At 37.1% G+C, this 15,321-nt stretch overlaps 1 protein-coding gene across 3 annotated transcripts in view; it reads left to right on the forward strand.

Moving 5' to 3' along the window:
* NBAS (NBAS subunit of NRZ tethering complex) overlaps positions 1–15,321 on the forward strand; it is a 342,092-nt gene that overhangs the window by 53,227 nt on the left and 273,544 nt on the right. For 2 of the 3 annotated variants that reach the window (XM_036873210.1, XM_036873209.1), the window contains 2 exons: positions 4,111–4,179; positions 15,057–15,185. In XM_036873210.1, the coding sequence (XP_036729105.1) occupies positions 4,111–4,179; positions 15,057–15,185 (198 nt within the window). The remainder of the gene's footprint in view (positions 1–4,110; positions 4,180–15,056; positions 15,186–15,321) is intronic. The other variant, XM_036873211.1, reaches the window with a different exon arrangement.

The following is a 15,321-nucleotide window of genomic DNA, read 5'->3' on the forward strand; positions in this document are numbered from 1 at the left end:
TTAATAATTGGTGAACTCAGGTAAAAGGTACACTGGTATTTCATTGTGTAATCATTTCAACTTTTCAGTAGCTAGGAAATTTGTCAAAATTAAAGGTTGAGGGAAAAAAAGAAAGAATTGGTAAGTATGGAGAATATAAGGTGAGAGAAAGTAGGCAAACTGTGAAGGGCCATTTCAATATGGTGTAATCAAGTATATTTGTGACAGAGTCTGGGACAGGGGAAGGCACGGAGGACTGTCACGTACTATGAAACCTTTTTTCACCGTGGCTTCTTTAAATTCTCCGTGCCTTCACTTTGCTCCTTACTGAAGTATTGGAATCTGCTCTGCGATGTATGGTCCTTCCCTCTCTGGCCTGAAGCTTCAGTATTGGAGTCTCTTAAAAGAAGATTGCTCGTGCAGTGACAAAATAAGTGGGGGGAAATACTGAATTGCAAATTGAGTGCTCCGCCGTATGATAAACTTCTTGAAATGCTGCAAGTGTACTTTAATTACGTTAGTGCCTTTTTAATGTGTCTTGCAGCTAAACGCACAATCATTCTGTGAAACCTTCCCCTACCTCAAAGTAATTTGAAACTATAAGATTAGTTCCTCTTGTCAGGTGGCAGATATTGTTTGCATCGAACCTCTTATTGTTTGTTTAAGGCTGCTATTGTTTTTGGGTGGCTATCGACCGAAAAATGCTGACACATATATTCTCACCTCTCACGAGGCTGCTGGGTTGTACAAGAGGCTATGCAAAAGTCCACATGTACCTTGAGCAGAGTTTCCAAATTAATGTCCACGTCATCTGTAGGAGATGGTTTTATTTATTCATTTGTTCAACATGAAATCACCGATGCAGGTATCAGAACATACAGGTAGCAGCCCTCAAGGGGTTTACTGTCCTGGAGGTACAGCTGTGCCCACAAATAAGGGCAAGAAGCTATAGCAGATACCAGGGGAGAGTTCAGTCACTGGGCGGAAGGAAGGAGCCCGGCTCAGGAGTCAGAAGGTTGGGATTGGAATTCTAGCTCAGCACCTACCACTGGTGTCTTAAGGCTCTTGCCAGGATCAAATGAGGTAATATATGTGAAGGCTGTTGATAAACAATAAAATGCTCTACAGTGTTAATTATTATCTATTTGTAGATAATATTTACATATTTGTATTTGTAAATAAAATACAAATATGTAAATAAAATATATATTTGTATAAAAATATTTGTATTTTTATTAAGGTGGAAATTTTGGAAAAAATGTATAAAAATGAACAAAACTGACTATTTTTTGTTATTGATGCTGCTTCCTTTTCAGTGTAGAATGTTGTTCTGGAAAGAACACAGGGTTTTTGAAATCCTGTTTCCCTGAGAAAACAGCAGTAATCAGAATATTTTCATAAGATCCTACCACCTGCCTGCATATGCGCCTGATTTCCGAACCTTTCCTCTTGTTATTTCAGGTGAACTGCACTTGCACCAGCCAAGGCCAGCTCCCCCGTTTGTCCTCTGGATCTCACACGTGCTAACTGAAGGATGTTTATCCAAATCTTGAATCTTGCTGCCCATTAGGTTTATCAGCAAACAACATGCATTTATTTTTCCCATTGTAAAAACTCTTTAGTTTTAGGGGACTTAGAACCTACTAAATCCTGCTACCAGCCCATTTGTCCCTTTCCTTCAGCGTGTTCAAAAGTCATCTATACTTGATCCATTTCCAACTTTTCTTTTCTCTCTTGAATTCACTTGAATGGGGCTTTATCTCCATGATTTCACTGAAACTGTCTTACTGATGTTATCAGTGCCCTCCAGTATTTTACCAGTTTATCAGTTTATTGGTATTCTTTAATTCCTACTAACTGCCTATACAACAATCAGTTAGTTGGTTTTATTTTCCCCTTTCCTTCTCCTTTTTCCTCCCTTTTCTAGTTGCATTATTTCTATTTTGTCAAAACACACAATATTTATATGATAGTTTCAACCCTCATCCTCATGTTTCTTTAGTCATAGGTGTTCATTTATGTATTTTAAAATGTTCACTGTCCCTTTGTTTGAAGTTTTCCCAGTCACCTCTTGGTTGGATGAAATTATCCTCTAACAGATGTTTTGAGAAGGGCTCATAGGTGAAGAGTTCCTTAAGTTCTTGTGTGTCAGAATTGTTTTTCATAGCCTGGACATTTGAAGGAAAACTTACCTGGATATAAAATCTTTGGTTTACCTGTTCTTTCACTGAACTTTAAAAAAACACTACACTATTGTTGCTTTGCTTTGGATGTGGAATTTGAAAAGTTGATGCAAGTCAAATTATCTTCTCTTTGTATGTTACTTGGCCATTTTGTTTGGAGGCCTTGAGGATTTCCTTTATCTTTGAAATCTAGTATCCTTCCTGGAATATTTCTTGCAGTTGATTTTTCTGGGTTAATTTTCCCAGGTACCTGTTCACTCTTTCAATATATAGATTCAGGTCTTTTTTCATTTCTGGAAAGTTTTCTTAGACTATAATTTTTGGCAGTGGTTTTAGATTGACCTTAGTCCCCTTTGCTAGCTTGTCGCATCTGTCCTCCTGGACCCTGCAGTGTTTTTTCAGTCTGCTTTTGCTCACCACCAGCCATGTGTCGGCCTGGGTAGGGGTGGGTGGGAGCGTGGGGATGGCAAGAGCAGTGGAGATGACACACTGGAGTTTGGTGGTTTTTCTCTTTCTACTTACAATGATTTTGAAGTTTGGGTTAACTTCATCTTCAAGTTAAGTGAGGGTGCGGTTTTCATGCAGATTTATTTTTCTCTTCTTGTATTTTCTTGTTTTTGGAGGAAATGTGGAGCTAGGCCGTCAGTAACATCTTCAGCTGCTCAGCAGTTCTGGTAGGAACGTTTTTAACCTCAGCTTAAGAATACCGCACCCCCCCCCCCTTTGCCTTTTTCTTTTAAATTAAGGTAAAGTTCATATAACATAAAATGGACCATTAAATATTTTAAAGTGTACAGTTCAGTGGCATTTAGTACATTCACAGTGTTGTGCAACTGTCACCACTATCTAGGTCCAAGACATTTTCATCACCCCAAAGGGAAACACCAAACCCATTAAACAGTCACTCCCTTTTGTTCCCTCACCTCAGCTCCTGGCAATCACTGGTCTGCTTTCTGTTTCTATGGATTTACCTGTTTTGAAAATTTCATATAAATGGAATCATACAATATGAGACTTTTGTATCTGGCTTCTCTCATTTAGCAACATATTTTTGAGGTTCATCCAAATTTTAGTGTGCGTCAGTACTTCATTCCTTTTTATGACTGAATAATATTCCGTTGTATGGATATACTGCCTTTTGTTTATCCATTCTTTAGTTAGTGGACATTTGAGTTGTTTCTATTTTTTAGCTATTATGAATAATGTTGCTCTGAACATTTGTGTGTACAGGTATTTGTTTGAACACCTGTTTTCAGTTCTTTTGGGTATATACTTAGGATGGAATTTCTGGGTCATATGGTAATTCCGTTTAACTTTTGAACAACCACCAGACTGTTTTCCACAGTGGCTGTACCATTTTATGTTCCTGCCAGCAATGTACCAGTGTTCCAAATTCTCTACAACTTCAACAACGCTTATTTTCCATTTCTAAAAAATTATACACATCTCTCCCTCTTGCTTTAAGTATATTTCTTAAATCTAGAGACAAAAATAGTCTTGTTTTATTATTTCAAATACTTGTTTCTAAGTGATATTTTTTCTGGTATTTTTCAAGTATGGGATCAATTTCTTCATGAATGAAATTTCTGTTGGGAGTATTGACCTTTTCCATACTGATGCTAGGATAAAATGGTAACCTGGGCCAGCCTCATTTGAGAAGAGCCACTCATTAGATTCTAATTTGCATAGATTGTACTACACTTGTTACATATGTATTTAAAAATACACTTGATTATGGGTACATTTTGTAAGATTTGTCACTTGTTGGATTTTTTTTCCCAAACAAAAACAAAATCTCACCAAGATTTCTGATACTTATTCATGATTTTCTTAACCATTTCTTAAAATACTAGATATGCTGTAGTTTTCATTTCATGATGAAAGGCCTTTAAACAATGAGGAAGCCTTCCATTGATCTTTTTTTTTGTGATGTGTGTCTATTTTGTAGGTACCAAAGACCCTGGGATTATTAAGGATGTTAAGTGGCAAGTTTTACAGTCGCCAGGGGCAAGAACAGGTAATACAAATGGGCTTAACCTTACAAAACATTTTTGCCAGGGTCCCCTTAAGGACAGAGTTGAATGAATCTTGAATATTATAGATTTCCATCTGAATTTGCTCTTAGTTATACATTACAGGGGTGTATGCATTAATAAGAATTCATGGAGCTGTTCACTGAAGATTTGTGCATTTTACTATATATATCATTCTTATCTCAGTAAAGAAAATTAAAAAAAAAAAATTAATGAATCTAGTCCTCTTGGATCTGGGGATATAGCCCAAAGAAGTCTCCTGGAATCATTATATATCTTTGAAGTTTCTTATTTTATCTTGTGAATTTTTGTATCCTTGTCCATAACATATCCCTTATGTTTGTTGGTTTTAAAATAAAAAAAGATTCCTTCCTAAATCTGAGATTATTGATGTTTCAAGAGGATGAGCCACATTGATCCTGGGCTTAACTGTTTTGTTCTTCAATAGGAGAAACATGGATCCATGGCAAAGATGCTTGGCAGTTTCATCCTGAATATACCGATATGTTTGGCACTCTCTCTGAGGGAGATGGGTATACTCATTCCCTCTACATGGCTCTCACAAGAGTCTTGACATACATGGGGCTTCAGATCATACTCCTTCCTGTTTTGGGGGGAATCAAACAAATTAATTTTCGTTTCTTCAATTTCTTAACTAAGGGAAATTGTAAGAAATATGGAAATTGTAAGAAATAGAACACGTATTCTCTTGCTGCATTTGTATTTAATATATTTAAAATTTTGAGTCCTAGTTATTTCTGTGCCCTTGACTTCAACTAATTCACGTCTTCTGGGTTGGTTTGGCATTCTGTCTGTAGAACCGAGCAATAACACTACTCTTTATGTCTGGAAAGTCACTTTCAGTTTTAATCCCTTGTATGTTTACGGTTTTCCAGTTAGCATTCTCTTTAGTCATTTCAAGCAGTTTGTCTTCATTTTGCAGGTGAAGAACCATAAGCAAGACTAAATGCCTTGGCCTCTGCCATGTACTTTGTTCTTTCTAATTTACTGTGTTGCCTCTGTTGCTCTTTCTGTTACCATAATAGTGCATGAGAGCTTTACTTTGTTTTCCTCCCTGGATCCTTTCCCATTCTCTTTAATTCCATCTAAATAATAACTCTATCTTTAACAAATTTTAAAGGGTTCATTTTTTAATTCTTTTGATGATAAGTAATTATGTGGAGTTTCAGCATTTATTTATTCTTTTAGTCAGTCAGCAAGCACGCACTTTGAGCCAGCCGTGGTGTTAGAGCTGAGAATAAATAGATGAATAAAATGCAGTGCGCTTCCTCAAGGAACCCTCAGTGTAGTGCGGGAGTCAGATGTAGAAGCAGCTGTAGAACAGGACAGTATGACGTGTTTCATAACCTGTCCTGTAATATAATATGAAGCGCCGTTGAGGTGCAGGGAGGGACCATTGAACTCTGGAGGTGATACTTGATTTGGAAGTGAGTAAGAGTTCCTCAGGCGGATAGGGGAAGGCTGGTTGTTTCCAGCCCGGGAGCAGCATGTGCAAAGTCCCGGAAGTGTCGCAGAACACTGCAGAACGCTCCACTCTGCTGTGGGGTAGGATCCATGGTCTCTTATTGGTTGTGTTCCGTAGTTATTTTATTGGGACCAACATAGTTGTATTATGTTTAGAACAAGAATTATTTGGGGATTGATATATTGGTACATGACTTTCCTTTGTACCATATCCTTTACATATTAAATGCTGTGTTTATTAGTTGATTTGGTATATTAATAGGCAAATGTAACTCTCTTCAATCAGTATAAAATGTCCATCTTCTTTTTACTCTTTCTTACCTCCTGGGAACTCCAGATTCATGTTACCTTGCCTCCTGCTATTGGTTATTCTTTTGTGTGGAACTCAGCTCTTTCTTGTTTTTATCGGTATCCTCTATGATTGAACAGAAGGAGGGAGAAGGTAGCAACTAATTTCCTCACGTTTTGATCTTTCTTTTTGACACCTTGTACTGGAATCCTTAACTGTTTGGACTTTTTAAAAAGACTTTATGAAAGTAGTACTCTAAAATCAGGGCCTTTCAGTAAATATCTGAATGTTATATGAGTATCCTGTGTGTACTCAGTGGTTCCTAGCCCAGAAATAATTATGGGGCATAGATTTTTAGCACCATCATTTTAGACCTGACAGGTCTCATAGAGATTATCTAATAATTCCTTATTATTGTGAATACTTTCTAGCTTATAAGTCCTTTCGCATGATCTCGGAGGATGCTTGCGTTAATGGCATTATGATGCCTATTTTACTGATGAAGAAATTAAAGCCTCAAGAGAAATGGTTTTCCCAAACTCACCTACCTAGTGTCAGAGATGGGTTTGGTCTTGAGTTGGCTCTTGATCTAGTGCTTTTTTTCACTACCTCTTGTTGGCTTTTGTCTAAACCCTTAGTTGGACAACTGAAGAAGCAGAAGCCAAGATATGTTGTACTTAAAAGTAGCCCAAGTTAAAAATTACCTATTATCTCAGAAAGAATGATCTTTTTTACTACTCAAGTTTGGCAGCAATTCTATTTCTCTTTTAAAATGTGTTATCTCTTAACTACTGCTAATTTTTTTTTTTAGTTAATTTATTTATTTATGGCTGTGTTGGGTCTTCATTTCTGTGCGAGGGCTTTCTCTAGCTGTGGCAAGCGAGGGCCACTTTTCATCGCGGTGCGCGGGCCCCTCACCATCGAGGCCTCTCCTGTTGCGGAGCACAGGCTCCAGACGCGCAGGCTCAGCAATTGTGGCTCACGGGCCCAGTCGCTCCGTGGCACGTGGGATCCTCCCAGACCAGGGCTCGAACCCGTGTGTCCCCTGCATTGGCAGGCAGACTCTCAACCACTGCGCCACCAGGGAAGCCCAACTACTGCTAATTTTTAAAGAGGAACTGCTTTCCTATATAGTAACCACATGGTTAATATTTAGTTCATTTTGTTCTGTTCACTTGTCAGACTATAAAGTAGCAACACTGATTGGATAGTATTAGAGGGAATATATATAAAATAGCTAAGGCGGTGATTGCTACCTTGCAGGCGCATGATAAATGATAGTGGTGGCTGCTCTTCTGATCTGTTAATTTCTTTGTATCCATAATCATAGAGCCAATAATTAGTAGTCTGTGGGTCCTTTTTAATTGTGGTTTAGTATACCCCAAATTTACATGATTCAAAATAATCAACTGCTGGTTGTCTGGCATATATTATCTTTTGAAGAGTATATGAATAATCAAAATTATTTGTTTTCTTTTGAGCTTCTCTTGTCACCAGAAAGTTTAACTTTATTTTTTATTTATTTTTAAAATTTTTTTGAAGTATAGTTGATTTACAATCTTGTGTTAATTTCTGCTGTAGAGCAAAGTGACTCAGTTATACGTATATGTATTTTGTTTTTCATATTCTTTTCCATTATGGTTTATCACAGGATATTGAATATAGTTCCCTGTGCTATACAGTAGGACCTTGTTGTTTATCCATCCTATGTGTAATAGTTTGATTCTGCTAATCCTGAACTCCCCATCCTTCCTTCCTCCAGAAAGTTTAAATTTAAATCTTTTCCTTTATGCTTTGGGCTTTGAGGTCTTACGAAGTTCTTTCACATGCTGATATTGTAAAGATGTTCTGTGTTTTCTTTTAAAAGTTTCATGGTTTTGCTTTTCACCTGTAAGTTTTCAATCCATCTTGAATTTCTTTTTGTTGGATATAGTAGGAATCTAATTTATAATATGCTCTATGTGGCTAGTACCATTAATTCAGTGCTGTATTCTTTCCCAACTAATTTATATAATGCCATAATTTATATACTGCCACCATAATTTATATAATGTCTGTCAGGACAGACATTTACAGAGGGTACATTGTAGCTCTGTTTCTCTGCTCTCTTTTCTGTTTCATTGGTGTACATGTCTATCCTCATGACAATATCTCACAGTTTTAATAAACTAAAGTTTTATAATTAAAAAATAATTTTTTTGAAAAGGGTATTGGCTTGGAAACTTTTTTTTTTCTCCAAAGGCTTTTTTATTTCCTTCATACTTTTACAGTTTTCCCCCCCTCAGGTTGTTAACCAGGCTTTTGAGGATGACTTTCTTTTGATTTGAAAATAGATTTCTGTTTATTCTTTGGGGTCAGACTTCTAAACTTCAGTGGGTTAGAACACCTACTGAATACCTTGAGGGCAGGGGTTTATGTTTGTTTTTGTCACTGCAGGTTCCCCAGAGTATAAAACAGTGCCTGGCGTGTACTATGTATTATTGAATATGTAATATTCAGAAAATAATTGTCGAGCGTTGGAAGAGCAGTACTTACAAATTCACCTTTGATTGAGCTGAGTTTTTTTTTCCTTTAACCGTATGTAGTAATTTAGAACATTTTGAATGTGTGCACTAGAATTCAGTACTTTGATTTTACTATAGCTTGTACATTTGAAAGGTATAATGAAATTGGAAATCACTCATTTTTAATTGTCCTATATAGATGATAGGCAGTTGAAGAAAGTGAGGCAATTTAAACTAATCTCAGTACAAAGGTCTGATATTTAACATTTAAAAAAATCTCTCTTTTAGAAAGGACAGTTGGAAAGTTTCATTGCAGTGTTTGAGAGAAGACACAGTTCCTACCCCAAATATTGCTCCAGTAGTAGAAGGCTTTAATTAGTTTTTAATTAACACAAGATCAAATGGACATTTGAGCTAGTGTTTTCGTGTAAATGAGAAGTAGAAGTTAAAATAATGTTCACATTATTAATTTCAGTAGTATTTTGTTAGTATTACATTGCTACACAAAAGACTCAATGAAGTAAGGGAAGATATCTTTTGCAAAGTTTTAGGAAGGGATTTGAGATGAGGAGGTAAATAGGAGAATTGATAGTGAAGTTAATTAAAGGGCCATGAATGAATGACTAATGTAAGAAGACAGTTTGCTGTGCAAAAAGATCTTTGTCAAGTCCTCTTCCTATGCCCCATGCTGTCTACCCAGGGATGCTAACTCACCAAGTAATCATTTAGCTAGACCACCTTTTAATGAAGTTAAAACCTTATGGCGTAAATCGAAGCAGGTGGTAAGTGATAGTCACTGTTTTCTTTTTCTTTTCCTCACCTTTATTGAGATATAATTTACAAATGAAATTGTAAGATAGTTAAATTGATGATTTGATATAGGTACCTATACACTGTGAAAGGATTTTCCCCCATTGAGTTAATACGTACGTGCATCACCTCACATATTTACTTTTTGTGTCTGTGTATATGTGTGAGAACATTTAAATCCTACTCTTAACAAATTTCAATTATACAATACAGTGTTATCACCTGTAGTTACCAATGTCATACGTTAGATCCTCAGACCTTATTCATCGTATAATTGAAAGTTTGTACCCTTTCACCAACCTCTCCCTGTTCTTCCAACCCCCAGCCCCTGGTAGGCAAACACTGTTCTACTCACTGTTTTTATGATTTTGACTTTTTTTTTTTTTTTAAGATTCTATGTATAAGTGATATCATGTAGTATTTGTCTTTTTGTATCTGGCTTATTTCACTTATCAAAATGCCCTCCAGTTTCATTCATGTTTTCGCAAATGACAGGATTTCCTTCTTTTTAAAGGCTGAATAATATTCCATTGTGTGTGTGTATTCCATACCTTGGCTATTGTGAGTAATGCTGCAGTGAACTTGGGAGTGCAGGTATCTCTTTGAGATAATGTTTTCATTTCCTTTGGAAATATGCCCAGAAGTGGGATTGCTGGATCTTGCGGTAGTTCTATTTTTAATTTCTTGAGGAAACTCTGTTCTGTTTCTCATGGTGACTATACCAGTTTACATTCTTACCAACAGTGTACAAGGGTTCCCTTTTCTCTATGTTCTCACCAGTGTTTATCATCTCTTGTCTCTTTTATAATAGCCATCCTAACAGTTGTGAGATGATATATGGTTGTTTTTGATTTGCATTTCCCTGATGATTAGTGATGTGGAGCAACTTTTCATGTACCTGTTGGCCATTTGTGTGTCTTCTTTGGAAAAATGTCTATTTAGATTCATTGCCCATTGTTAAATTGGATTATTTGTCTTTTGCTATTGAGTTGTATGAGTTTCTTGTATATTTTGGATATTAACCCCTTCTTGGTTATATGGTTTGCAGATATTTTCTCCCATTCCATAGGTTGCCTTTTCATTTTGCTGATAGTTTCCTTTGCTGTGTAGAAGCTTTTTAGATTGATGTATTCCCACTTGTTTTTGCTTTTGTTGCCTTTGCCTTCATGGCAAATCCAAGAAAATCATTGCCAAGACCAATGTCAAGAAGTTTACCCAACTCCATGCTTTCTCCAGAAGTTTTACAATTTCAGGTCTTATGTTCAAGTATTTCATCCATTTAGAGTTGACTTTTGTATATGGTGTAAATTAGGGGTCCATTTCATTCTTTTGCATGTGGTTATCCAGTTTTTCCAATATCATTTATTGAAGAGACTATTTTCCCCATTGTGTATTCTTGGCTCCTTTGTTGTAAATTAATGGACCATATATACTTGAGTTTATTTCTGGCCTCTCTATTCTGTTCCATTGACCTATGTATCTGTTTTTAATGCCAAGACCATACTGTTTTGATTATTATAGCTTTGTAATATAGTTTGAAACCTGGATGTATAATGCCTCTAGCTTTGTTCTTCTTTTTCAAGATTGCTTTGACTACTTGGGTCTTTTGTGGTACCATGCAAATTTTAGGATTGTTTTTTCTATTTCTGTAAAAAATGCCATTGGAATTTTGATAGAGGTTGCATTGAATCTGTAGATCACTTTGGGTAGTATGGATATTTTAGCAATAGCAATTCTTCCAATTCATGAATATGGAATTTCTTTCCATTTATTTGTGTCTTCTTCTATTTCTTTCATTAATGTTTTATAGTTTTCAGTGTATATCTCTCTCACTTCCTTGGTTAAATTTATTCCTAAGTATTTTACTCTTTTTGATGCTATTGTAAATGGGATTGTTTTCTTAATTTCTCTTTCCTAGAGTTCACTGTTATTGTATAGAAAAGCAACTGAATTTTGTATGTTGATTTTGTATCCTGCAATTTTACAAATTTATTTATTCTAACAGTTTTTTGGTGGAGTCATTAGGGTTTTCTATGTATAATATCATGTGATCTGCAAACAGAGCCAATCTTACTTCTTCCTTTCCAATTTGTGTGCCTTTTCTTTTTCTTGCCTAATTGCTCTGGCTAAGACTTTCTGTACCATGTTGAATAAAAATGGCAAGAGTGGGCATCCTTGTCTTGTTCCTCATCTTGGAGCTTTCTGCTTTTCCCTGCCAAGTTCTGTATTCTTGACCAACATTCCAACTGTTGAAATGATGATTAAAATGAAAATGGCATTCGTAGTTGAGAAATGTGAAAGAAATTCACAGACACATTTTAACCCAAGTGAAAATTACAGCTACATCTAAATTTTATTGCCTTTACAACTACTTAATTCAAATGGAGGAGAAGAGAACAAGATTGTTATTCACTTAAGCTGAGAAATCTTAATACAATATGAGGGGTTATGGTTTGAATGTTAGTAGTTTACTTTTATTGTGATGTACAGTTGATTGAAAAGCCATTCCCTCCTATTTCCAAAGCATACACTCCTGAATTCTCTTCCTTGCCAACCAATAGGCATTCAGGTTTCCAAATACTGCAGACCCTGCTTACAGAATTTAGCATGGATTTTCTAACTGTGGCTTTACATCTTGTGTCACAGTTACTGTCAGGATAATAAATTACTTTCTGGGCCAGAAATACCCTGCATGCTATAGATAATTCAGAAAAGTTTCTGCAAATAAGAAGCAGAGTTTATATTTCAGAAGGAAATCACTGTGTTTCTAAAGTAACATAGGTGACTTGTCTGTGTCATCAGCTGGCTACAATTCAGTTGCTGCTAATAACCATATCTTCTTACTGTGCATATTTATGAAAGTTAAACAGATAACTTGGGACTTGAAAGAAATGTATACTTAATGTGTATGCATGTAATGTCTGAGATTTGCTTTAAAATCCTCCAGGGCACAAAGGCCCCTGAGGGCATTGTGGTGATTGGGGAATGACATGTGAGACAAGCTTGGAATGTTGATGTTTGTTTAAGATGGTTGTTGGGCCCCTGGGTATTTATTATACTGCAATTTCTACTTTTGTGTGTGTGAGTGCAAATTTCTACAACAAAATGCTTATGGAAAGGAATGGTAAGTTTGCAGTGTGAATGTCATGGCATCAAATGAAACTAAGGGGATGAAGAAAAAAAAGCAAATGGTTAACATTTTAGTTAATGTATTTATTACTTAAGCATGGAGGAAGGATGGAAGGAAGGGAGGGAGGAGTGAAAACAAAGGGCAATTTAGCATATTCACTCATTATTTCCCTGGTCATAATGCTGTTGTTAAATTATTCGCATTATTCAGTATATATTTTTTGGCTTGTTTTTTGTTGAAGAGATCGATAAACCTCCTACTTGCTTTCAAAGCACTTTTAGTGGGGTTGTTTAATGGAACGTATGGTGTACCTGCAGGTTACCATACAGATGACACGTGACTAATTGTTCAGGTGATGAAATAGTAAGGTATACTTGGTCATAGTTTCTACTGAGGAGCATGCCTGTCACTACTAGAAAGGCTTTGGCCCAGGTGAGGGCAGTGATCATGGTGCCATCAGGGGGCGTGGAGGCGGATGGAAGACTGCATCTGGTTCAGCTTTTGCTACTTACACTGAATGATGATCTTGGGCAAGTGTTGTAACCCTTCAGGTCTTCAGTTTCGTCATCTGAAACTGTAAAGGATGGGTGGAGAGTTTTTTTTTTTTCTTAATTAATTTATTTTATTTATTTTTATTTTTGGCTGTGTTGGGTCTTCATTACTGTGCGTGGGCTTTCTCTAGTTGCCGCGAGCGGGGGCTAGTCTTCGTTGCGGTGCGCCGGCTTCTCATGGCGGTGGCTTCTCTTGTTGCGGAGCACGGGCTCTAGGCGCATGGGCTTCAGTAGTTGTGGCTCGCAGGCTCTAGAGCGCAGGGTCAGTAGTTGTGGCGCCCGGGCTTAGTTGCTCCGCAGCATGTGGGATCTTCCTGGACCAGGGCAAAAACCTGTGTCCCCTGCCTTGGCAGGCAGATTCTTAACCACTGTGCCACCAGGGAAGCCCTGAGAGTTCTTTTAATTAATGCAAATCTATGCTTCGGAGGCACATTAATTAATCCAAATCTATGCTTCGGAGGCCCATCTTGTGCAAAACCATAGAGCTAACTGACTTTAGAGTTGTGAAAGGAAGATGCCAGGTCCTTCATCTTCTACTCATTCCCCCGTCTCCATCACAGAGGAAAAGAGCTGAGGTATTTGAAATTTTGCTTAAAGTGCTTTTGCTTTTATTGCTTCTCCTTCCCAGGCACTTGTATTTTAGTCTTTCTTACGTTAAATTATGACACTGTGGGATAGACCTGTTACATCTCGTTAAAGTGATTTTAGTCCTCAGCGAGGAGATTAGCAGATGCTAATCTTCTTGTCTATCCACTCATGCGGCAATGTTCCTCACCTCCTGAAATTGTTCTCTTTGTTTTTGATGGCTAATGTGGCTTAGTCGTTTTCGACCTGAGGACTTAGACTCTGTCTACAAGAGGCCAGGTAGATAATATAGTGATAGATAGATAATATAGATAATAGATAATAGGTAGATAATGTAGTGAATCGAACCTGTTGTAAACTATGGTTTTTCAGTATAGTCATCTTTAGTTTTCAGTTCTGCAGCTTTTGGCCTTAATCTTGGGGCCATAATAGAGAATGATGGGGGTTTTGGCTAACTGGAAAGCTTATGACCCTTTCAAGAGGGCATACACTACCTAGTCCCATCTGATTATTGCCATTTGGGCCCCGTGTTGCCAGATTTTCTAAATATTCGGGAGAAATATGGTAGTGGACTGCCATTTTCTGGTCTCTTTTATTTTTTGTGGGGAAACTACCTTAGACCCTGTTCTTAGTAAATGCTTGAATGGGAAATAGGTCTTCAGTTAGTGTTTTTTCAGTTCTTCTGGTTCTGTTGTAGTTGGGAGGCAGGTAACATCTCTGCTCGGATGGTTCCTCTTGTGGTAACTGAGCAAACCTGGTATCCTCATGGGGAAGGACTGAGAGATTATCTGGAGAAGCAGAACTGGGAAGGCACGTCTTTCTCTGTGTACCCGGGGTTGGCTGTGTAAAGTCAGTGTGTTAACAGAATGTCTCTGTTCTGTGGCAACACTTAGAATCCTTAAATTGAATAATTTGCCAGCAGGTCTGGAATACCTTACACATGTAATGTGTTTCTTAAATTAAGGAATGCGTTTTCCTCCAGTCGGTCTTTTATTCCCATGACCATTTGGACCCTCTTTTCCTTCATCTCTCTCTTTCTCCCTCTCCGTTTCCTTCTTTTTCATAGCATGAATTTGTGGCCTGTCCATGGTATAGAATATTCCAGGCATTGTGTTCGCATAGAATCTTGTAAAGGTTCTTGTAAAGGTGTGTACCCAAAATTCAAGAAATTCTTAATTTTGTCAACATCCACTCATAAAAGATACTGAGAACTCATGGTAATCTATGTGTGATACAAAGGAATATTTTTATAATGCTCACATATTTGGGTTTTCGGTTATATGTAAATCGTAACACTATAAAGTAGATTTAAAAAAACTCCTTAAGGGCAAGAGTCCTGTTTTTTATATTCCGGAGCACATTTATAGTGTTCTGAAGCTGTCAGAATCCTTAGTTATGAGAGATCATTTATGATACGGCACCCCTAAAGAGTGTTAATTCTGAAAGTTATTTCTATTTGGCTACAAGTCTCTTGCTCTGACATTAATGTAATATAATTATTGTCTAGGATGGGATATTTAAGATGAGCCTTTCTCCGGATGGGACCCTCCTTGCAGCCATTCACTTCTCAGGAAGACTAAGCATCTGGGCCATTCCATCTCTGAAGCAGCAAGGGGAGTGGAATCAAAATGAGCAGGTGTGTCTCTTGATTATGATTATTCCTAGAATGATTCTCGCTTAAGGGTGAGTACTGACAATACTAATTTCATTTTGATGATATTTTACGTTTTAAAATGTAGCTCACAGCTATTACTTACTGTCATCATTCCAAA

The sequence above is a fragment of the Balaenoptera musculus genome, chromosome 13 (assembly GCF_009873245.2).
Source record: "Balaenoptera musculus isolate JJ_BM4_2016_0621 chromosome 13, mBalMus1.pri.v3, whole genome shotgun sequence".
In the NCBI taxonomy this organism is placed as follows: Eukaryota; Metazoa; Chordata; class Mammalia; order Artiodactyla; family Balaenopteridae; genus Balaenoptera; species Balaenoptera musculus.